This window comes from Salmo salar, chromosome 05, assembly GCF_965601325.2.
Source record: "Salmo salar chromosome 05, fSalSal1, whole genome shotgun sequence".
Classification (NCBI taxonomy): Eukaryota; Metazoa; Chordata; class Actinopteri; order Salmoniformes; family Salmonidae; genus Salmo; species Salmo salar.
The window spans coordinates 86,542,611-86,566,725 of record NC_138295.1 but is presented as its reverse complement, the minus strand read 5'-3'; the positions used below and the strand labels follow the sequence as shown (position 1 = coordinate 86,566,725).

At 47.6% G+C, this 24,115-nt stretch overlaps 2 protein-coding genes across 5 annotated transcripts in view; one reads left to right on the top strand and one right to left on the bottom strand.

The window, feature by feature from the left end:
- Positions 1–1,228: 1,228 nt before the first annotated feature.
- On the bottom strand, positions 1,229–13,568 carry LOC106596865 (3-hydroxyisobutyrate dehydrogenase, mitochondrial). Its single transcript, XM_045719195.2, has 8 exons — positions 13,412–13,568; positions 9,750–9,910; positions 9,238–9,347; positions 8,926–9,047; positions 3,163–3,296; positions 2,800–2,876; positions 2,306–2,462; positions 1,229–2,081 (listed from the first exon to the last, which is right to left on the bottom strand). The coding sequence occupies exons 1-8, from the start codon at positions 13,479–13,481 to the stop codon at positions 1,914–1,916; spliced, it is 999 nt and encodes a 332-aa protein (XP_045575151.2). The 5' UTR covers positions 13,482–13,568; the 3' UTR covers positions 1,229–1,913.
- Positions 13,569–14,891: 1,323 nt separating this feature from the next.
- The window catches only part of LOC100380771 (tax1-binding protein 1 homolog B), a 31,195-nt gene continuing 21,971 nt past the window's right edge, over positions 14,892–24,115 (top strand). For 2 of the 4 annotated variants that reach the window (XM_082975821.1, XM_082975818.1), the window contains exons 1-2: positions 14,892–15,034; positions 17,883–18,076. In XM_082975821.1, the coding sequence (XP_082831947.1) occupies positions 17,900–18,076 (177 nt within the window). In that variant the 5' untranslated portion in view covers positions 14,892–15,034; positions 17,883–17,899. Of the gene's footprint in view, positions 15,035–15,237; positions 15,256–15,643; positions 15,668–17,882; positions 18,077–24,115 lie in introns of those variants that run through there. The other 2 variants (XM_082975820.1, XM_082975819.1) reach the window with 2 other exon arrangements.

Genomic DNA, 24,115 nt, shown 5'->3' with positions numbered 1-24,115 from the left:
GAAACATCTACATTGAGTGTACAAAACATTATGAACACCTGCTCTTTCCATGACACACTGACCAGGTGAAGGCTATGATCAATTATTGATTACTTGTTAAATCCACTTCAAAGCAGTGTAGATTAAGAGGAGGCGACAGGTTAAAGAATCATTTTTAAGCTATGAGACAACTGACATGAATTGTGTATGAGTGCCATTCAGAGGGTGAATGGTCAAGACCAAAGATTTAAGTGCCTTTGAACAGGGTATGGTAGTACATGCCAGGTGCACTGCTTTGTGTCAAGAACTGCAACACTGCTGCGTTTTTCTACACCCAACAGTTTCCCATGTGTATCAAGAACAGTCAATCCAGCCAATCTGACACAACTTCGTAAAGCATTGGAGTCACGGGCCAGAATCCCTGTGGAACGCTGGACACCTTGTAGTCCATGCCTCAACGAATTGAGGCTGTTCTGAGAGAAAAAAAGAGTGAGGCACCTCAGTATTAGGAAGCTGTTCATAATGTTTGGTATACTCAGTGTATAAGAACCACTATTGAATTCTATAGGCTTACTACACAACCACCTTCAGCCAGTCACGTGCACTCTGGCTCACTCCTCTCCGTCTGGTTGGCTGGTTGCATAAGGCAGCAATAGAGGCGCTCCACTTCTGGTCTTTGGCCATCTTCTCCTCTGTATGTACAGCACATTGCATGCTCATTTTGCTTGACCTATAGGAAGAAGCTATACTGTAACAGCCAGTCACAGTTCCTGTGCATGCAGAATTCACACGCGCTTATGTTAAATCAGGGCCAGGTGTATTATTTAGTTCACAATGTAGCAAAAACATTTAGCAACAAAAACAAGCATTTCTTACAGGATAAATTCTGGTAATGTCCTCCCCATTTCAGCCATTTGTTTTGGTTCCTAGTGAAGACACCCCAGTTTACACTCTTATTTCCCCAAAAGAAAAGCAGTCACCTACAGACATGAATGTAAGTATGTGGGACAGCTTAGTAAACACCTCAGACATCTTTGATAGAATACATATTTGTACCGTGATGCAAAACTTTAAAAAGTGCTTACCCTCTAACGAGGAGCTTAATAAAAATATAGAATGATGCAATTATCTAGATCAGTCTCATCAGGCACCTTGTCTTCCTCCTGCTAACAGACAGTACAGACACCGGTGCAAGGCTTTAGAGTTGTGGGTCAAAAAGCAATCCAATATCACTGGAAGGAAACATACATATAATCTCTCACCTTTTATTAAACAATAAAACACATACAAATAACACCGGAACATTCTATCCCTCCACATGTCAAGAGTAAATAAAACCACCACAGGAAGAGAAAAACAAATCAATGATCAGGATCAACACACGTGACGTTGCAGTGAGGTGAGTGGCGACTAGAACTAAGAATCATCTGAAGTCTTAGTGGTCTATTGTTGACGAGTGAGTGTGGTCGTTAACAAGTATAACGCGGGTCATTTCCTTGACAACGCTTGGGTCTGCTTTCCATGACGACGTGTGCTAAGGTAGCACCGATATCGTCATGGTGATAGCTGTAGTGGTTAGTCAGCCTACTGAGTGACAGTGACTTTGGAGAGCCTCCCCACACCTCAAAACATCCACTGTCTTCTAGCCTAGCCATCTAAAACATTAAAAGAAAGCTACTTTAACAAAAGGCAGGATCACAGAGGCAACACGACTCCCATCTTACAGACACAGTGTAGTCTAGTACTGTGCTGAGATGATCTGTCACATCACGGCTGGCTGTATTCTCTTGGCTTTGACCCAATACACACATCTTGACAAGTCCTGGGGAGAGGGGGGGGGCAAACCGACACCCCAACTACATGGTAGTAGTCTTGTATGGAATAGACCCTGGTGAAGCTATGGATGGGGGGGGGGAGGTACTGTTCCCCCGCCCCTATTGGCCCTCCTTGTCCTCATCCTCCCGCAGGAACTGGAAGACAGAGGAGAAGTCTTTACCGGCGTAGCCCCGAGCACACATCATGCGGTATATCTGGTGGGCCAGGGAGCCCAGAGGGACAGGGGTCTTGGTGTTGGTGGCTGTAGTCTGGGCTAGCCCCAGGTCCTGAAGAGGAGAAACACTCATTAGCCCTCTGCCATCACCGCTTGTTGTACACAGTTAAAACATGTCAATCTCTTTCGAGTTACATGAAAGTTAATGTCTCTGTCAATAGTATTAACTAAAATAAAGTCACAGGAAATGGAAGAATCAGCTTCTGTGACACTCAAACATTTGTGTACTAAACGTCGAGAGAGAGAGGAGAGGGATGAAGTAAACGGGAGACCCACCTTGGCCATGAGTTGGGTCCCGAAGCCTCCCTGGTAGTTGTTTCCAGAGGGGACTCCCTCCATGACACCAGGTACAGGGTTGTAGGTGTCACTGGACCAGCAGCGGCCTGAACTCATGTTCAGGATCTTAGCCAGTAGCTTAGGGTCCAGACCTAGTCTGCCAGGGGCCAGGAAATCACAAGCATTAAAACAGAAACATTTTACAAGTTTAAGGTGGGTTACTGTTTACCGTGTGGCATTTCTCTGACTGCTGGTTAGTCATAACTACAAGTAAAGGACGAGTCAGAGACAACATGTAGACAGTTGAAAGAGTAGCAGCTTTATAAAAAACAAAAGGAGCTTTTCCATTGGATAGTTCCTTTGCGTGACTATAGTGGTAGTGTTACAGATCTGTACGATACTCACAGCATGGTTCTGTTCAACAAGCGTTAAGTGCAACAAGACATTTTGTTGGAGATGCGTTCTCTGCTGTGAATGCATTAGGAATACTCAACCGGATGCCAAGGTTCATGGTCTCCGAGGTCCCGATCATGCCAATCGCCAGCAGCATATTGTTGCAGATTTTGGCTGCCTGTAACAAACAGTCTCCTGGTTACATCCCATGTCGTTTTGGAATAATCCTCCCATAATGCTGCTAGTAGGAATGTAATGTGTGTATCCCCAATGGCACCCTATTCCCTAAAGTGTTTTACCTTTGACCAAGGCCTCGGGGACAGGTAGCCTAGCGGTTAAGAGCATTGGGTCAGTAACAAAAAGGTCGCTGGTTTGAATCCCTGCACCGACTTGGTGAAAAGGCACTTAACACTAATTTCTCCTGGGGGCCATTTGAGACAGGTCATGTAAATGTGTATGACTACCTGTCCAGTGCCGACGGCCCCACAGTACACCACGTTGGCTCCCATACAGGTCAGCAGCTCCTGGGCCGCAGTAAACTCCTCCTCTACTCCCCCCACCATGAAGGTCAGCTTCCCTGAGCTGGCAGCCCCCACACCTGGAGAAAAGGAGGGTGAGATGAACATCCTAAACTTGAGAATATCTGATGAAGTGGAAACGTTGTACATTTGGGTACATAGCGCGCGCCAGACAAGCACACTTCTAAAACATGGCGGTTTCATTACAATAGTATGTCAGTCACTGCTGTTGCTTCTCAAAACTGTTATGAGGTAATCACAGAAAGATTGATGCAAATCTACAGAGCACTTTACTAAACAACAGCTTGTTCCCTTGTCAAACACCCAACCTTCTCTCACCAAGTTTGGCTGAGAAAGTAATTCCACATAAAATCAACTGAAATGAAAAATGAGGCAAGCCCTAGGCTTGTGGATTATTTCCATAGCAATAGTTTCATACTCAGTCAAACATAAGGTTGTGGGGAAAGTAAAGGGAGCTAAACATATTTAGACAAAATGAAGTGGCAGCAAAAAGCTGGCTGAGAGAAAGAGATGTCTCAAATCCCATGACAAATGTGGGGTAACCAGTTAAAAAAAAGAAAAGTGGGGAGATTTTCTTAAATGCATTAAAAACTTAAGCTACACAGCCCCAAAATGCGTAGATAAAAATGCAACCCTTTCATTTCTGTTGCCAAAGTTACAGGCCCTCGGTCTCTCTGCCATAATAATGAGCAGTGTGTGTGTGTGTGTGTGACAACTGCATCTCTGCCATCTCCCACAGCCTGGGAACCAATACACACAAATTACGGAGTCTCTAAGGACATGTATTACAGTGAATGTGTTTGTTGGTGGCTACGTAGCTAGAGTTCTGTGGTCAAACGTTTTCATTCCAGTCAGCACAGTAGTCTTTCATGATAAACATTTCCCAAGGCTTTACATACAAGTCTAATTGATTTCAATTAAAATGTATAAGAAAACAATAGTATTTTTCTGTGTCGTAATGACTGGATTTGGGACTAGGTTATTGTATGATGACTACGCTGACAGCAGGGGAGCGTTCCAAAATAGAACCCTACCCCCCTATATTGTGCACTACTTTTAACTAGCTCCCTGTGGGCTCTGGTCAACAGTAGTGCACTATATAGGGAACAGGGGCCCATTTGGGCTGCATCCCAGGTTGTGTGGCTTTCCTATTATTGCTCCAGAAAACAAGGCATTCCTTCCAACAGTGAGTCTGCTGCCAAACCTCTCTGACGCACTGTGGGCTCTGGCTGGAAGAGGCAACACATGAAGGACAGAGAACCAGAGGTCTCTCAAAAGCACAGGGAAACAGCCTGATTATAGACCATCTCACTAAATAATACTACAAAGTAAGTCTGGGTTGGAGAAGGTATTCTGGATATGTCCATACTGGGCTACAGCAAAGCTCCTTGCTGGATTCAGAACAAGCAGAGCTGGAAGTTCTAAACATGATGTGCGGTCTCCCCGGGGGTTTGGTTTGGTGCGGTCTCCCCGGGGGTTTGGTTTGGTGCGGTCTCCCCGGGGGTTTGGTTTGGTGCGGTCTCCCCGGGGGTTTGGTTTGGTGCGGTCTCCCCGGGGGTTTGGTTTGGTGCGGTCTCCCCGGGGGTTTGGTTTGGTGCGGTCTCCCCGGGGGTTTGGTTTGGTGCGGTCTCCCCGGGGGTTTGGTTTGGTGCGGTCTCCCCGGGGGTTTGGTGCGGTCTCCCCGGGGGTTTGGTGCGGTCTCCCCGGGGGTTTGGTGCGGTCTCCCCGGGGGTTTGGTGCGGTCTCCCCGGGGGTTTGGTGCGGTCTCTCCGGGGGTTTGGTGCGGTCTCTCCGGGGGTTTGGTGCGGTCTCTCCGGGGGTTTGGTGCGGTCTCTCCGGGGGTTTGGTGCGGTCTCTCCGGGGGTTTGGTGCGGTCTCCTGATCAAAGGCTCAAGTCTTGGTTACAGTACCATCATCTGGGTAACAATGACACCAGTCTCATCACATTCCCCTGTGCTCTATTACGACCATGCAACTCCTTTTGTCTCCCCCACCACACACACGAGAGGTTTCAGTTTTCTGACCACAGATTACATGTTCAACCACAGGCATTCCAGCACAGTATCAAGGTAGTAACATGCTGCAATACTTGACTCTAACCAAACACACACCTCTGTGACCTGCAGCCACCCAAGTTCAACGTGGGAAGCTGGACAGCCTTAATCCAAGAGCACTGCCACAGGAAGGATGCGTATAAATCATTACTAATCTTTAGGGCCTGATGGTAAAATATGCCAACATCAACTCAAAGTGGCTTTCCTCAAGTTAAAAGGCTGAGTTCAAACAAACAGTGTATGAGTTTCCCCTGAAGACTGTGATAGTGTTTTACAGCTTGGAGCCTTTCTGAAGGCCAGTAGGGCTCTTCCTCATCTTCCCCATGACCCAGGCTGTCAGGTAGGTCCTCCTCCCCATGACCCAGGCTGTCAGGTAGGTCCTCCTCCCCATGACCCAGGCTGTCAGGTAGGTCCTCCTCCCCATGACCCAGGCTGTCAGGTAGGTCCTCCTCCCCATGACCCAGGCTGTCAGGTAGGTCCTCCTCCCCATGACCCAGGCTGTCAGGTAGGTCCTCCTCCCCATGACCCAGGCTGTCAGGTAGGTCCTCCTCCCCATGACCCAGGCTGTCAGGTAGGTCCTCCTCCCCATGACCCAGGCTGTCAGGTAGGTCCTCCTCCCCATGACCCAGGCTGTCAGGTAGGTCCTCCTCCCCATGACCCAGGCTGTCAGGTAGGTCCTCCTCCCCATGACCCAGGCTGTCAGGTAGGTCCTCCTCCCCATGACCCAGGCTGTCAGGTAGGTCCTCCTCCCCATGACCCAGGCTGTCAGGTAGGTCCTCCTCCCCATGACCCAGGCTGTCAGGTAGGTCCTCCTCCCCATGACCCAGGCTGTCAGGTAGGTCCTCCTCCCCATGACCCAGGCTGTCAGGTAGGTCCTCCTCCCCATGACCCAGGCTGTCAGGTAGGTCCTCCTCCCCATGACCCAGGCTGTCAGGTAGGTCCTCCTCCCCATGACCCAGGCTGTCAGGTAGGTCCTCCTCCCCATGACCCAGGCTGTCAGGTAGGTCCTCCTCCCCATGACCCAGGCTGTCAGGTAGGTCCTCCTCCCCATGACCCAGGCTGTCAGGTAGGTCCTCCTCCCCATGACCCAGGCTGTCAGGTAGGTCCTCCTCCCCATGACCCAGGCTGTCAGGTAGGTCCTCCTCCCCATGACCCAGGCTGTCAGGTAGGTCCTCCTCCCCATGACCCAGGCTGTCAGGTAGGTCCTCCTCCCCATGACCCAGGCTGTCAGGTAGGTCCTCCTCCCCATGACCCAGGCTGTCAGGTAGGTCCTCCTCCCCATGACCCAGGCTGTCAGGTAGGTCCTCCTCCCCATGACCCAGGCTGTCAGGTAGGTCCTCCTCCCCATGACCCAGGCTGTCAGGTAGGTCCTCCTCCCCATGACCCAGGCTGTCAGGTAGGTCCTCCTCCCCATGACCCAGGCTGTCAGGTAGGTCCTCCTCCCCATGACCCAGGCTGTCAGGTAGGTCCTCCTCCCCATGACCCAGGCTGTCAGGTAGGTCCTCCTCCTCATGACCCAGGCTGTCAGGTAGGTCCTCCTCCCCATGACCCAGGCTGTCAGGTAGGTCCTCCTCCCCATGACCCAGGCTGTCAGGTAGGTCCTCCTCCCCATGACCCAGGCTGTCAGGTAGGTCCTCCTCATGACCCAGGCTGTCAGGTAGGTCCTCCTCATGACCCAGGCTGTCAGGTAGGTCCTCCTCATGACCCAGGCTGTCAGGTAGGTTCTCCTCATGACCCAGGCTGTCAGGTAGGTCCTCCTCCTCATGACCCAGGCTGTCAGGTAGGTCCTCCTCCTCATGACCCAGGCTGTCAGGTAGGTCCTCCTCCTCATGACCCAGGCTGTCAGGTAGGTCCTCCTCCTCCTCCTCATGACCCAGGCTGTCAGGTAGGTCCTCCTCCTCCTCCTCCTCATGACCCAGGCTGTCAGGTAGGTCCTCCTCCTCCTCCTCATGACCCAGGCTGTCAGGTAGGTCCTCCTCCTCCTCCTCATGACCCAGGCTGTCAGGTAGGTCCTCCTCCTCCTCCTCATGACCCAGGCTGTCAGGTAGGTCCTCCTCCTCCTCCTCATGACCCAGGCTGTCAGGTAGGTCCTCCTCCTCCTCCTCATGACCCAGGCTGTCAGGTAGGTCCTCCTCCTCCTCCTCATGACCCAGGCTGTCAGGTAGGTCCTCCTCCTCCTCCTCATGACCCAGGCTGTCAGGTAGGTCCTCCTCCTCCTCATGACCCAGGCTGTCAGGTAGGTCCTCCTCCTCCTCATGACCCAGGCTGTCAGGTAGGTCCTCCTCCTCCTCATGACCCAGGCTGTCAGGTAGGTCCTCCTCCTCCTCATGACCCAGGCTGTCAGGTAGGTCCTCCTCCTCCTCATGACCCAGGCTGTCAGGTAGGTCCTCCTCCTCCTCATGACCCAGGCTGTCAGGTAGGTCCTCCTCCTCCTCATGGCCCAGGCTGTCAGGTAGGTCCTCCTCCTCCTCATGACCCAGGCTGTCAGGTAGGTCCTCCTCCTCCTCATGACCCAGGCTGTCAGGTAGGTCCTCCTCCTCCTCATGACCCAGGCTGTCAGGTAGGTCCTCCTCCTCCTCATGACCCAGGCTGTCAGGTAGGTCCTCCTCCTCCTCATGACCCAGGCTGTCAGGTAGGTCCTCCTCCTCATGACCCAGGCTATCAGGTAGGTCCTCCTCCTCATGACCCAGGCTGTCAGGTAGGTCCTCCTCATGACCCAGGCTGTCAGGTAGGTAAGGTACTTTCTATAACCCAGACTGAACCATCTATATGAGAAGCAGAGACTGAATGGATTCACAATTTTGTCACATGAAAGGAAATGATCCCGTGTCGGCCATTTTAACCTGAACCAAGGCCCACATGGGAGTCTGCTGTCCTGGGTATTCACCAGGTTGTCAGGAGAAATACAAAAGCAGTCTTCCTCCCAGTGGAATTCACAGAGATACACGTGTGGCAACAGAGACATGAGTACACATATGATCATGACGGAGATGGTTCTCTTTATATAACTTGGTCAATTGGTTTGCAGTAAAAAGATGTGTAATTGTTGCGAAGTTGTGCTATGAGAGAGAGATGCACTGGTAGTAGACTTTAAAAACCACGTTTTCAGAAAAGGGGGGGCACAAATAGAGCTTTTCGAGCTGCTGGGATCTGAGAACGGAGCATTTGTGTGGAAGGGTCATCGGGTCAAACTCCAGATGCTGGGTTCTGAAATAATCCACATCATGGGCCACAAATGTGCTAGAGAGCTCCATCTACTAAATCTGGTCCATTTCAACAATTAGGGAGTGGAGAGGCTGGTCCTCTCAGATTGCAGCAGAGACCCCCAAGGAAATTCTGCATCCCAAATTGCACTCTATTCCTATGGGCCCGGGTCAAAAGAAGTGCACTATATTTATCTACATATGTTTTGTTATTTAATTAGGCAAGTCAGTTAAGAACAAATACTTATTTACAATGACGGCCTACCTAGACGACGCTGGGCCAATTGTGCACCGCGTTATGGGACTCCCAATCACGGCCGGATGTGATACAGCCTGGATTCGAACCAGGGACTGTAGTGATGCCTTTTGCACTGAGAAGCAGTGCCTTAGACTGCTGAGCCATTTGGAACAAAGCCTGTATTAGTCCTTACCTCCTGACACAGGCGCGTCCATAAAAACTGCCCCCATCTTCTCCGCGGCCACGGCCATCTCCTTGGAAACGGCTGGGTCGATGGTGCTGGAGTCAATGAGTAGCGAGCCTTTCTTAACCTTCCTGTAGAACAGTAAAGTACCCACCTTATTGTTTAAAACAACAGTCTGAAGGGTTTCTGTTAAAGACAGATAGCTAAGTGACTTGGACTTGAATCTTGTATTAGGACTCTGGTCAAAAGTAGTGCACTATAAAGGGAACAGAGAGCCATTTGGGACATAGCCAGTGAGTAATCGAGAGCAAGGGATCTTACTTGAGGATACCGTTGGGCCCAGTGTAAACCTCGATGACGTTGGGACTGGAGGGCAGCATGGTGACGATGCGGTCTGTCTGGTCTGCCACCTCTGCAGGGTTATCCACAATCTGACAAAACAGGGCTTTATTCATTAGGGCACGCCGTAGCAAAATGTTTCAAATACAAAAACTAGTGTTTCCTATTGGACAAGTTCAGGTAGTCCCTCCCTGTTTTAGTCTGTTGGTGCCTAATGAATAAGCTACACCCCAGGCAAGCACAACCATTAGGATTCAATTAAGAAGTAGATCGGCAATGACGAGAGTAAAATCTTATGATGGACTCAGTTTGCTTGGACACTCATTTAAGTGGTTCCATCCATCTACAATAGATTATTTTTAGTCCTGGTATTTTGTTTGTGTTTTGAGCCCCTACCAGCTGACATCACATCAGAGAGCTATGGCATGCCATCAGCCGGTGCATTTCCCCCAATGCGCTGCCATTAGCAAACAAGCAAGTTTTTTTTGTCCCACCTGGGCACCCAACTCTTGCAGTTCTTTGCAGGACTCAGGGAAGACGTCAGTGGCGATGACGGGGTATCCGTGCTTCAGTAAGTTCTTGGCCATGGGTTTTCCCATGTTCCCCAGGCCGATGAAACCCACCTGGGTCTTAGAGGCCATGGACCTGCTGGAGACTGGGAGGTACAAGGGTGTATTCATCAGTGCAAACCGGTGCAATCTGTAGCGAAACATTCCAAAAGAAAACTAGTGTTTCTTATTGGACAAGTTCAGGTAGGCCTAGGTCCCTCCCTTTTTGGTTCCTAATCCACCCCAGGAACAACTTGTAATGAGAATAGACTACTACCAGAAGCCTTTTGTTATCCTTTCAGCCAAGCTGAGACAGCTAAAGCTTTTCTGTGTAGGCCTTCACTAATAAAAATAAATTGTCAGAATGTGAAAAACTATAGTCTCTTGCAAAATGCTGTTAAAAGGCTCCCTAGTCCATTGAAACAGCCAGGACACTTCTAATCTAGGCCTTGCCGTTCTGGTTTAATGAAATCCAAACATAACCCAGCCCTATCAATAGTTACCCAAGACCTGTATACTATATCGAAGTGGGTAATGGCAGAGGCAAGCTTGATAAAACTAAATACGACCAAGGAAAGTTGGCCATACATTTCTACATTGATTCCAGACATTCATTTTTTTCTGAGAATGAATTTAATTTCAAATCCTAAACCATTTGATATGAAAACCCACTGTAGCCCTTGTAGTGCCAAAGTCAAGCAAATGCTAACACGATAATTGCATATCAAAGAAGTAAACAGGTAGTGAACTCATTCACCATTTCCTATAAAAACACAAGTATGAAGGCTGAAAGTAGAGATGTATTGGCCAAAGGGCATCTTATAAATAAACTGTGGTGTGTAAATGTGTGAGAGAAAGGGGGGGGCAGTCATCCAGGCTACAGGTCTCTCACATGGCTGGCTCTCCCAGCCAATCTTTATAGTGGCTTCAGTGGAAAGACACCTGACCTGCCACTGTTGGACTGACGCCGCGTTCACTTCCTAGTTGGAACTAGGAAACTCAGAAATGTACGACTCGCTAACTGATTTTAGTCATACACGTGCAACGAATCAGCAAGTTGTAAATGTCAGAGTTCCGACTAGCATTTGAACGCGGCACAAGGCTACTACCACACACACAAACTGCAGCACACAAAACCCCATGGCTGCGTCTCAATAATCTCTACTTCCTCCTGAACTGTGTCCTCCCACAAATGGAAAGGCATTAGAATGGTGTAGGCATGGGCTAGAGGGAGTTTCCATGTACCAGTGCCAGTCAATTCCATGAAGGGACGTGAACAAGAGCATACGCCGAGAGATTGTTGGGAAGCAACCCCGGTCTTGTGTGGTAGACCTACTGCCATTGCAATGAAGGTCACTGGCCCTTAATCATGACTCAGTTCCATTACACATCAGAGTCATTGGAGAAAGTAGTCTTCTGTATGGGGGAGTTTTGTTAAGCGCCCAGACGCTCAGTCTGAATATTAACACATCGCTTGCGGTATGGTTTTGGAAGCATAAATGTTATTTCATATCAACGAGAATATATATATATTTTTTTTTTATGGATACATTTATACACACCTTTATAAAGGTTAGTGTTCCAACATAGCCATATCTCCATGTTACAGCCCTTTTGAACAGAAAACAGACAGAAGACAGGCGACCACCTACGCTAATTAGCTATCTAGCATTCTCCGAACACCTGTGTGCCAGCGTATCTGTGCAAACCTGCTACAGCAAGAGCAACTTTTTATATTTAGGATTCTGTCTCGCTGATGTAAGGGCCATGCTTCAAAAGCCGCGATTATTGTTTTGCAAGCGATAATTATTAACGTTTCTAAACGTGAAAACACAGCGTCGGGATTGTAGTTGACACAAGCCAGTCGTGGGCGAAGCTAACCACTGAAAACTGTAGGGAGAATGCCGCCTAGAGTTTGAGAGCTACGAGGTCACGTTTTTCACAAGGCTGGGTTATCAAGGTAAGAGTTGAACTACCTTGAGGACAGTAGGCTGGGTTATCATGGTAAGGGTTGAGCTACCGGCGAGGACAGTGGGTTGGGTTATCATGGTAAGAGTTGAACTACCGGCGAGGACAGTAAGCTGGGTTATCAAGGTAAGAGTTGAGCTACCGGCGAGGACAGTGGGTTGGGTTATCATGGTAAGAGTTTAGCTACCGGCTTGGACAGTGGGTTGGGTTATCATGGTAAGAGTTTAGCTACCTTGAGGACAGTAGGCTGGGTTATCATGGTAAGAGTTGAACTACCGGCGAGGACAGTGGGTTGGGTTATCAAGGTAAGAGTTGTGCTACCGGCGAGGACAGTGGGTTGGGTTATCAAGGTAAGAGTTGAGCTACCTTGAGGACAGTGGGTTGGGTTATCATGGTAAGAGTTTAGCTACCTTGAGGACAGTGGGTTGGGTTATCATGGTAAGAGTTTAGCTACCTTGAGGACAGTGGGTTGGGTTATCATGGTAAGAGTTGAGCTACCTTGAGGACAGTGGGTTGGGTTATCAAGGTAAGAGTTGAGCTACCGGCGAGGACAGTGGGTTGGGTTATCAAGGTAAGAGTTGAGCTACCGGCGAGGACAGTGGGTTGGGTTATCAAGGTAAGAGTTGAGCTACCGGCGAGGACAGTGGGTTGGGTTATCATGGTAAGAGTTTAGCTACCTTGAGGACAGTAGGCTGGGTTATCATGGTAAGAGTTGAACTACCGGCGAGGACAGTGGGTTGGGTTATCATGGTAAGAGTTTAGCTACCGGCTTGGACAGTGGGTTGGGTTATCAAGGTAAGAGTTGTGCTACCTTGAGGACAGTAGGTTGGGTTATCAAGGTAAGAGTTGAGCTACCTTGAGGACAGTAGGGGCACAGCACTGGTATGAGAAGAGATGTAATACAGACATGCAGCAGAACAGACTAGCTATGGCTGGGCTACATCTCAATGACCTGAACTGGCCTCACTCACCCTCTTTTCCTTTCCTTCCATTGTGCATGAGAGCTGGTTGATAAGCTGAAGCAGTGGTTCCCAACCTGGGGGTATTAGGACCCCTGGGGGTACTTGGTCTATTGGTAAAAGACATCCCGGGGGAGGAAAATACAGTTGTACAGTAACTGGAAAAGGTTGGGAACCACTGAGCTACAAGCTATTACTAGAATCACGGAAGAGTCTATAACAAACACGTGTACAGTACAGCATACATCTACAGAAGGCGTGACATTATAATTGACAATATTTGTGCAAACAATCACCCTATTCAATACAGAACTCGCTTGGCTAATGACTGACTTGCTGACAAGAGCTGTGGGATTTGACTTGACCCTCAACTTGTTACTTGTGCGAGATGCACACTGACACACCTTTGATAAGAACATTTGCTGGTGTTGGCTGTCGGTCGTCTTGATAAACAACAAATGTTTTGATCAACCAACGTCCCATGACTTTAGCTAGCTAGCCATTTCAGCAAACTAACGCTAGCAGAAGTGAGCGAGCCACAATAGCCAATGCTAATCAACTTTTGTTCAACGTTGATTTTGCACACAGCGGTGCCTTTTGTGTCATAGACGGGAATGGTCATCAAACAGGTCCTCAACATTGATGGTAGACATATTTTTGTTATATTTTTAAACTCCTTACCCAAAGTAAAGTCAACATGTTTGATGCTCCTTCCCCATAAGGTCCGAGACCCCCTTAAAACAGCGGCCATGCTTCTTTCCTTTCTGACGACGAATTCAGCGTGACATAATTAGGTGGGTTGTAAATGGCACGTTTTCTGTCCAATCGCAAAGCCGTTTACCCGGGTTTATATGCGATGAGAAAGAGTGGGGGCGGGACATCTGAACTGCATGAACTTGAAGGACATGGCTGATTTCATACATCTAGCACTGAAATGCACAATCAGAAGTTAATAATACAATTTCAATGGTCTGCTCAGGCGGTGGAAACGCGTTTTCAATAGCTCAACCCAAAAGAAACCTAACGTTATCAGCAAATACAAGCATTTCGCCACACCCGCAATGACATCTGCTAAACGCGTGTATGTGACTAATAAAAATGTGATTTGAAATAACCTATATAATAACGGCATAGGGGGCATACTGTACTGTATGTATCATAATACGACGGTCATGTTACATACAGGCTTTGGCAGTCAGGGTTTCCCTAAATATGTCAAGCCCCCCCTAACTATATCAAGTCTGATCGAGTAAATTTATATTATAGAAGAACAGTATCTGGGGTAGCGGAATATTATGGGGAGGAGTATCTGATGTTGGAACATTTTGCTATATTATGGAACATTATCTTATGGGAGGAATTTGAAGAACATCCGATGGGGATGGGGAATAGTAGGTTATTTAAGCAATAAGGCCCGAGGGGGTGTGGTATATGGCCAATATACCACGGCTAAGGGCTGTTCTTATGCAAGATGCAAAGCAGGTGCCTAATTGCTATTTATTATAATCTGGTTACCAACGTCATTAGAGCAGTAAAAATACAAGTTTTGTCATACCCCTGGTATAAGGTCTGTTATAAACATGGTTCTAGCCCTGAAGGCTGATTGCCTGACAGCTGTCGGCTCCCGAGTGGCGCAGCGGTCTAAGGCACTCCCTGGTTCGAATCCAGGCTGTATCACATCCGGCCGTGATTGGGAGTCCCATAGGGTGGCGCACAATTGGCCCCGCGTCGTCTGGGTTTGGCCGGGGTAGGCTGTCTTTGTAAATAAGAACCTGTTCTTACCTGACCAGTTAAATAAAGGTTACATTTAAAAATTTATATCAAATAGCTCGAATCCTCGAGCTGACAAGGTACAAATCTGTCGTTCTGCCCCTGAACAAGGCAGTTAACCCACTGTTCCTAGGCCGTCATTGTAAATAAGAAAATGTTCTTAACTGACTTGCCTAGTTGAATAAAGGTTTTTTAAAAATGGCCCAAATATATTGACATCTACCAGTTTGAAGGGTCCTACTCAAATTTCAGAGTTTCATTCCTGTAACCGAAAGTGAGTTAAATATCTATTCATTGTGCCATTCATTATTTTTCAGATCGTTAGCTACACGTTGTTAACAATTTGTTACATTGTAACAAGTTTGGAATTCCCACATGACAAATAACGGTCTTTTTCCGGAAGTGATGTCGCTTATGTTGTTATTCTATTCCAGGAAGAGAGGACGGGCATTGCGTTTAACATCGAGCAACTGCGTCAATAACAGTTTTGACGAATATCTTTGGTTTTCCTCTACTCTTCAGCATGGCAAATGGGTATGTTATCATCTTATGTGCTCTTGTCGATAAAAAATAACAACTATTGAAAAATGTATTCGTCTTGCCCTGGTAACTTGATATGCTAGCTAACGAACTAACTGGCTAGCTAACTAGCCAAACCAAAGGGTCCCTGACAAAGCCAGGGCAGCAAACAGATAACTAGCTAGCTAGGTGGGTGGACGGACAACTCGCGCTATCTTGGGAGGACATAGTACAAGGTTGGCTGAAGTATTTGCCCCTTATCACGTTTTCGAGAATAGTCTTTCATCTCTGTTAAAGCTAGCTAGATAGCCTAGCTAGCTTGTTCCTATAGCTAGCTATGTATATTTAAGGAGTTAGCTAGCAATATGTTAGATTACTAGCCTAAACAAGCAGTTTACAGCAGGATGCTAGTTTAACTACACGATTTAGCTAGGCCTTTTTCTTTGTTTTGCCACATGGCTATATTTATGTCTGGCAGCCATATGATACTTGCCCAGTTAATTCTAATTCCATTACATTAACTAACGTCAGCTAGCCCTAAAGTTACATCATTGTGTGATTCATTTGGCTCTAACACACTCACTGACACACGCACTGGGTTGTCAACAGTTCAGATAAAGATGCTATCAACCTGTAAAACCAAACTAGGTAGGTTCATGTCACTCATCACAATCCATATAATAAATGTATAATTTCAGTATAACAGTTATTTTTTTTTAGGTCACATACATTTGGCATGTCGGACAATGCTCTGCTATTGTCTGGTAATGATGAATTGAATAATTTTGGAAATGTTTTAGTACGAGCCTGTTTTTAGACAATAAGAGAATAAGTGGTGTGTGTTATTGGTGTGTTTTGTCTAGATTACAACCCCTGGCCTGTGTTTTCTTTCTCTATTTACCAATGTTGTCTTAGATACTTCTCATGTGTACCATTTTCCTGAACACGTCACTGTGACTGAACAGAGGGACTGGAAATTCCTGCTCATCTTGTCTGGTCTTTAGGTTTCTTTATGTAGTGTTGTGGTGTCTCTCTTGTCATGATGGGTGTTTTTTTTCTCCAATACATTTTTATCCCAGTCTCAGTCCCCAAATGAGGTGTTTTGGCTCTTGGTAGGCCATCATTGTAAATTAGAATTTGTTCTTAAGTGACTTGCCTAGTTAAATAAATGCGTTTTATAAGACTTTTAGCTAGACTTCAGTGATATAACTTTTATCTGTTGAGAATGAGATTGTGGACAGCATTTTTGCACAAGTCCTTTGACTGTTAACTTCTTTCTCGTTGCAACAGTGTGGAATGTAGAATCTCTTATCTTGTTTCAGGGAAAATGCTGACAGATGTTGTGGCCAGAGGAATTCATCAGCACATTTAGGCGACAGTTTAGGCCAGGCTAAATCTATACCCTTCATAGTTCACTATATGAGGAATAGCATTTGGACATGAAACGTTCTCTCACTGTGGTCGCTGATCAAGTCCTTTGTCTAAATATACAAACAACCTTTAGTTTGGTTCTTTCCTCAGAGGTCTCAGCGGATGAAACAACTGGAGGCCGTATCTGGATTACTAAATAAGAACAGTCTGAATGAGATGGTATCCTTGCTGCTTTGTGTGAACCAACCACACTGCAAAGCCAAACACAGGAAGAACACCGTCCTAACCAATTTGATTTGCATTTTTAGATAAGACCTTTGTTGTTGGTACATTTAGATTACATTTGACATTTTAGTGACTAAGCAGACACTCTTATCCAGATCGACTTATGATGTTGGTATGTTAAACATTCTGCTTGTTCAGTCATTGACTTCATAGTTTTGTGAAGAACTGGGGAACAGACCGTAACAGACCAACCCTTGTCAACTCTAGTCAGGGATGATGAGCGTGTCATAGTCATGCACGCCACGGCAACAACAGTAGTCATGCACACCACGGCAACAACAGTAGTCATATTCACCGTGGCAACAACAGTAGTCATATTCACCGCGGCAACAACAGTAGTCGTATTCACCGCGGCAACAACAGTAGTCGTATTCACCGCGGCAACAACAGTAGTCGTATTCACCGCGGCAACAACAGTAGTCGTATTCACCGCGGCAACAACAGTAGTCGTATTCACCGCGGCAACAACAGTAGTCGTATTCACCGCGGCAACAACAGTGGTCGCGCACGCCACGGCAACAACTACATGGACAAGATTGATGACGGCATTTCTGGTCCGGGATGAGCTTATCAGACAGCTACTAGAGATGAATATCTTTATGACAGACTAATGAGCCGTAACTGAATGTACCGGACTAATAGGCCCACTGTCATCTGCCCTTCTGGAGACTGAGCTTTGTTTAGAAATATTAAGACACTCCAGCTTTAAAAGAAGACATACGGTTGAAACGTCTCAGCTTTAAAAAAATAACTTTAAAAAAACAACACCATGAATTGAAAACCTTGTTGCAGTTATTTGTAGAAGATGCTGTCACCTTTCACCTCTTCCCATGCAGCCTGTGCTGAGTGACCCATGCCTCTCTGTTGTCCTCCTCCTCTTCCCATGCAGCCTGTGCTGAGTGACCCATGCCTCTCTGTTGTCCTCCTCCTCTTCCCATGCAGCCTGTGCTGAGTGACCCATGCCTCTCTGTTGTCCTCCTCCTCTTCCCATGCAGCCTGTGCTGAGTGACCCATGCCTCTCTGTTGTCCTCCTCCTCTTCCCATGCAGCCTGTGCTGAGTGACCCATGCCTCTCTGTTGTCCTCCTCCTCTTCCCATGCAGCCTGTGCTGAGTGACCCATGCCTCTCTGTTGTCCTCCTCCTCTTCCCATGCAGCCTGTGCTGAGTGACCCATGCCTCTCTGTTGTCCTCCTCCTCTTCCCATGCAGCCTGTGCTGAGTGACCGATGGCTCTCTTCCTGGACGGGACATCAGTAGGCAGTGCCATGGACACGTCAAACTTTGCACACGTCATCTTCCAGAACGTGGGGAAAAGCTACCTGCCCCACGCCGCTCTAGAGTGTCACTACACTCTCACCCAGTTCATCAAACCACACCAGAAGGACTGGGTTGGCATATTCAAGGTGAGTCCGTCCACTCTCCTTCTCTCCCATGCGTCTCTTTTAAGGTGGACTCAGTAATATAGCGTACATCACGCAGGGTTACTTTCAGCTTACAGAAATCAAACACAATTCCAAATCTGCCATTATTTAGCTCTTCCCAATTAGTCTGAGTGCCATTGTGTTTATGCTATCATGCCAACACCTTATCACGCAAAACATTTTCCCACAGCGATGGAGTTGGCAAGAGCATAAAAGATCTGGGACCAGGCTAGTTCCCAATGTGTTCCATAGTGTTAGTCTGGTCAGATATGGTCATCGTGTTATCGTTGAAGCCTGTAAGCAGGAAGTACCCCTGGCCACACTGTGTAGAATAATAATGTCATGTTGCTGATTCATCTGCCCATAACAGGTCAATTCTATTATAAAGGACCAAGGGCATCTGTCTTCCAGACTTGATTACATTTCTAGAGTGGAACCTGGACACCTACTGACCTATAATTGCTATCTGGCCCAATCCACTCACTGTGAGCAAGCATATTAGAATTGTTGTGTGTCCCTAATAGTTACCTATCCCCTTTTATAGGGCACTACTTTTGGTCAGGTTCCATATGGCTCTGGTAAACAATAGTGCACTATATAGGGTGCCATTTAGTACTTAACTGAACTCTCAAGACTCCTGGTTTATCTGAGAGAGGTTTTGCTTTACTCAGGTAAAAAAAAAAAGTTGAGTGTTTTTTAAAGGGGGGGGGGGTTGTCCTGCTCTGCAGACTGGCGTGTCCCAGATGGATCTGGTTATAGGAGCCCATTAAATCCAATGCACTGGCAGGTATTGATTTGAGCCTCTTCTGTAGTGAAAGATGGCGGGCAGAGTGGAGCTGGGGCGAGGGCTTCCTCCAGCAGTAGACTAGCAGCAGGAATGCTACTATAAAGGAGATGTGGAACTGATGAGAGGTGGTCTGTATGTCTGGGCTCACATCTCATCAGATCAAAGCAGCAGTCTGTTTCTGTTTTCTCTCTATGTGGGCTGGATTGAATGCAGTTCAATGAACACACACACGATTGCTTCTGTTTCTCTGTAGTTTTATGGCACTGCAGAATTTGTTTTTTTTATCAGAGCGTATGGCAGAAGCCTTCAGTAAAAAGTGACTTTCAGTGTCATATAATTATATCTAATTGAACGGATAAAATGATTAAGTTTGAGTTTAAACCATAACCATAAACTGGCTCCATAAAAGCAGAACACAAGTTTATTTTAAACATGAACCTGCTGTTTAATCTTCTGTGTGAAGTGTAGCATGGTAGAGAAGAGGCCAAGCTCCAGTCAGTCTTGTTGTTATATTGGGGCTGAGACTGTCCCAAATGGCACCCTGTTCCCTATATAGGGCACTATGTAGGGGATAGTGTCATTTGGGACGCAACGTCCGACACAAGGGGGAGGATCAAGGAACATCTGGGAATTTGTTTGAAATATTGGAGTCGGGGATTTGATTGGAGTGTTGTCTGATGGCGATGTCATACCACAGCACCTAACTGCAGCAGTGGTGCAAGTTCTCCCAAACCCCAAACACGCTAATTCACCAAGGTGGAAAAAGCAGAGCAGTGTGGAACATAAATCGTGTAAATGTTCCCGGGCGTGTTGACAGACAGGAGGCTGGGGTGCCAAGCTGAGCTCCAGGCAGCACTCACAGGAGGACAGATACCTGGACCATGACTCATTCTCTCACTGTGGGAAGGGAAGAACACTGCTGCTACCTAACTTGAGGACCAAACTGAAGTGAAGAGGAAATCCAGCAACTCTTGGAGGACAGTGGAAGTAGATAAAAATGCTCATTTTATTTTTAAAACCCTGATTAAGGCCTCATACCAAAACACAGATTATTATTATTATCAATTTCTACTTCACTCACTGTCCCCAGAGCTGTGCTGTGTGGTGCTGCTTCACGGCTGGGTCCAATACATCAGCCTGTAAGGTGCTATCGCCCCCTAGTGACTTGGAGCTGCTATCGCCTCATAACGGATGAACTCCGATAAACATTTTGTCTTCATCTTTCAGCCTGAATTGGTTTCCTATCCTTGTCTTTTTCTCTTCATCTGCGCTGATCTGATAAGTCATGATAGGGTAGAACAATAGGGTGTTAAAACTATACTGGGTGTGTAGGGTGGCAGGTTTCCTAGTGGTTAGAGCGCTGGGCCACTAACTGAAAGGGTGCTTTTCCATGGTTTAACCTAGTTTATCAGAACCTAGGCTATCCAAACCAATAGTCGTGTACAACAAATGTCATAATAGGGCGGTACCACTCGCCAAGACAAACAAAACATTTCATCCAACCATTTATTTAGCAGCAGCAGCAGCAGAGCAGTGGGGGACTGCCTGTTCTTTCTGCCTATGGCTCTTTGATGTTGGAACGGTTACTTTGAGTTGTGCTCTGAGTACACACACACACAAACCGTGATAGAGGAGTGCCGGGACAGGCAAACACAGCCTTTATAATTATCCTCTCGTAGAGCACAGCCCCGCTGCCTGATTCATGATCCACTTGTCCTACCTGTTTGATTGATACAGTGGGATAGTCCTGTCTAGGGGGTGTTCTTACATCGTGTCGCCCCATGCTACAGAAACAGGAGATGGGCTCCTGCCTCGGACTAGGCTATATGCTAACAAACATGGCAAACAAGAACTCCAACTGTTGCAGCAGCTTACTATGCTAGCTACTACTCCGTAACCTGCAGGGTACTATGCTAGCTACTAACCTGCTAGCTACTAGCTCCTAACCTGCTACTAACCTGCTAGCTACTAGCTCCTAACCGGCAGCTTACTATGCTAGCTACTAGTCCCTAACCTGCAGCTTACTATGCTAGCTACTAGCTCCTAACCTGCAGCTTACTATGCTAGCTACTAGTCCCTAGCCTACAGCTTACTATGCTAGCTACTAGTCCCTAACCTGCAGCTTACTATGCTAGCTACTAGTCCCTAACCTGCAGCTTACTATGCTAGCTACTAGTCCCTAACCTGCAGCTTACTATGCTAGCTACTAGTCCCTAACCTGCAGCTTACTATGCTAGCTACTAGTCCCTAACCTGCAGCGTACTGTGCTAGCTACTAGTCCCTAACCTGCAGCGTACTGTGCTAGCTACTAGTCCCTAACCTGCAGCGTACTATGCTAGCTACTAGTCCCTAACCTGCACCTTGCTGAAGAACAGTGGTGGGTTTTATGGGAAGTATTTTAAGCATGTTGGCATAATGTTTTTTGTTAAGAATGTGTTTTGCATGTTTAAAGGGTATAATTAGCTTAGCTCTTGGATCAGCTAAATGGCTTTGGTCTGTTTTGGGAACTCTAGATTCTCACTTTGTGCACGCTATTGTTATACTAACCTATCACGCCAATAGACCTATTGGATTAAATCTACGTTTCCAGCATGATTAGACCATGTATGCACACTGTATCCACTCCTCTCCTGGTTGTAAATGTGGCTGCTTACAGGGCAGACTAGGCCCTCTGGTCCATGTGAAAGGTGCTTTAGTCCAGTCCTCAGAGTCTCTTCAGCCCCTGACTCTCACCACTAATGAGTGTTACTGCCGTAAAGCCTACTGCTACTAGCCTTCCTTCATTCTGTAATGACAGTCACTAACTATGTGCCTGCTTTAATAACTTCCTGTTCTTTACGGCTGGAAGTGGGAACGCCCCCCCCCCCCCCGGGGACAACTACCCAGGGGACTCTCAACAACACTGGCATCATTGTAGCGTAGCACAGGAGCATCTGTAACACACACACACACACACACACACACATACAGCAATGATGCGGTAGTGGGGAAAAACAAGTTGGTCAGACGGATGTAAGGAGTGAGACATACTGTCAAGTGGTAACCGTGCTGCTTCACGCTGACCATATGTAAACAAACTGTAAGAGAATTTGTGATGGGGAGAGATTTGGTTTTTGCTTACATAAAGTCTCATTGGTTAGATTAAAGTTTTGGTGTTGTCTGTATCATAGTTGGACCGACCAGGCTTGTTTTGGTGTCGTGTATATCGTAGTTGGACCGACCAGGCTTGTTTTGGTGTTGTGTATATCGTAGTTGGACCGACCAGGCTTGTTTTGGTGTTGTCTGTATCGTAGTTGGACCGACCAGGCTTGTTTTGGTGTTGTCTGTATCATAGTTGGACCGACCAGGCTTGTTTTGGTGTCGTGTATATCGTAGTTGGACCGACCAGGCTTGTTTTGGTGTTGTGTATATCGTAGTTGGACCGACCAGGCTTGTTTTGGTGTTGTCTGTATCGTAGTTGGACCGACCAGGCTTGTTTTGGTGTTGTCTGTATCATAGTTGGACCGACCAGGCTTGTTTTGGTGTCGTGTATATCGTAGTTGGACCGACCAGGCTTGTTTTGGTGTTGTGTATATCGTAGTTGGACCGACCAGGCTTGTTTTGGTGTTGTCTGTATCGTAGTTGGACCGACCAGGCTTGTTTTGGTGTTGTGTATATCGTAGTTGGACCGACCAGGCTTGTTTTGGTGTTGTGTATATTGTAGTTGGACCGACCAGGCTTGTTTTGGTGTTGTGTATATCGTAGTTGGACCGACCAGGCTTGTTTTGGTGTTGTGTATATCGTAGTTGGACCGACCAGGCTTGTTTTGGTGTTGTGTATATCGTAGTTGGACCGACCAGGCTGGTTTTGGTGTTGTCTGTATCGTAGTTGGACCGACCAGGCTTGTTTTGGTGTTGTCTGTATCGTAGTTGGACCGACCAGGCTTGTTTTGGTGTTGTGTATATCGTAGTTGGACCGACCAGGCTTGTTTTGGTGTTGTGTATATCGTAGTTGGACCGACCAGGCTTGTTTTGGTGTTGTGTATATCGTAGTTGGACCGACCAGGCTTGTTTTGGTGTTGTGTATATCGTAGTTGGACCGACCAGGCTTGTTTTGGTGTCGTGTATATCGTACTGAGCCTGTAGCCTAGACCTGGAACCCCAGGCCAGCACTGAGCCTGTAGCCTAGACCTGGAACCCCAGGCCAGCACTGAGCCTGTAGCCTAGACCTGGAACCCCAGGCCAGCACTGAGCCTGTAGCCTAGACCTGGAACCCCAGGCCAGCACTGAGCCTGTAGCCTAGACCTGGAACCCCAGGCCAGCACTGAGCCTGTAGCCTAGACCTGGAACCCCAGGCCAGCACTGAGCCTGTAGCCTAGACCTGGAACCCCAGGCCAGCACTGAGCCTGTAGCCTAGACCTGGAACCCCAGGCCAGCACTGAGCCTGTAGCCTAGACCTGGAACACCAGGCCAGCACTGAGCCTGTAGCCTAGACCTGGAACCCCAGGCCAGCACTGAGCCTGTAGCCTAGACCTGGAACCCCAGGCCAGCACTGAGCCTGTAGCCTAGACCTGGAACCCCAGGCCAGCACTGAGCCTGTAGCCTAGACCTGGAACCCCAGGCCAGCACTGAGCCTGTAGCCTAGACCTGGAACCCCAGGCCAGCACTGAGCCTGTAGCCTAGACCTGGAACACCAGGCCAGCACTGAGCCTGTAGCCTAGACCTGGAACCCCAGGCCAGCACTGAGCCTGTAGCCTAGACCTGGAACCCCAGGCCAGCACTGAGCCTGTAGCCTAGACCTGGAACCCCAGGCCAGCACTGAGCCTGTAGCCTAGACCTGGAACACCAGGCCAGCACTGAGCCTGTAGCCTAGACCTGGAACACCAGGCCAGCACTGAGCCTGTAGCCTAGACCTGGAACCCCAGGCCAGCACTGAGCCTGTAGCCTAGACCTGGAACCCCAGGCCAGCACTGTGATCCTGATTTCGTTTGACAGTTTTATGACCCTGGGCTGACATTCTGGATGTATTTTCTGTACTCCCCCTCACCAGCCATCAGTTAACACATAAAATTCATATAATTACATCTTGGTTTCCATTTTGATGTATAACATTTTCACCTATTTTCCCCTTCCTGTTTGAGGTGAGCTGTTGCCGCTGTTCCGCGGCGGAGCATGTTGACGAGGCCGGGCCTCATTATAGGCCATACACGACACGTGGCACGCAGGAATATAGGAATGTTGAAACCATCCCCCTTT

What these genes read in the sequence shown, in the direction of transcription:
- LOC106596865 (XM_045719195.2), bottom strand. Translation starts at nt 13,481, where the DNA reads ATGGCCGCTGTTTTAAGGGGGTCTCGGACCTTATGGGGAAGGAGCATC. An exon ending in GGGCCCAACGGTATCCTCAA is followed by an intron (nt 9,048 to 9,237) that starts GTAAGATCCCTT and finishes ACTGTTCTACAG; the next exon opens with GAAGGTTAAGAAAGGCTCGC. An exon ending in GGGCCGTCGGCACTGGACAG is followed by an intron (nt 2,877 to 3,162) that starts GTAGTCATACAC and finishes TGTTTGTTACAG; the next exon opens with GCAGCCAAAATCTGCAACAA.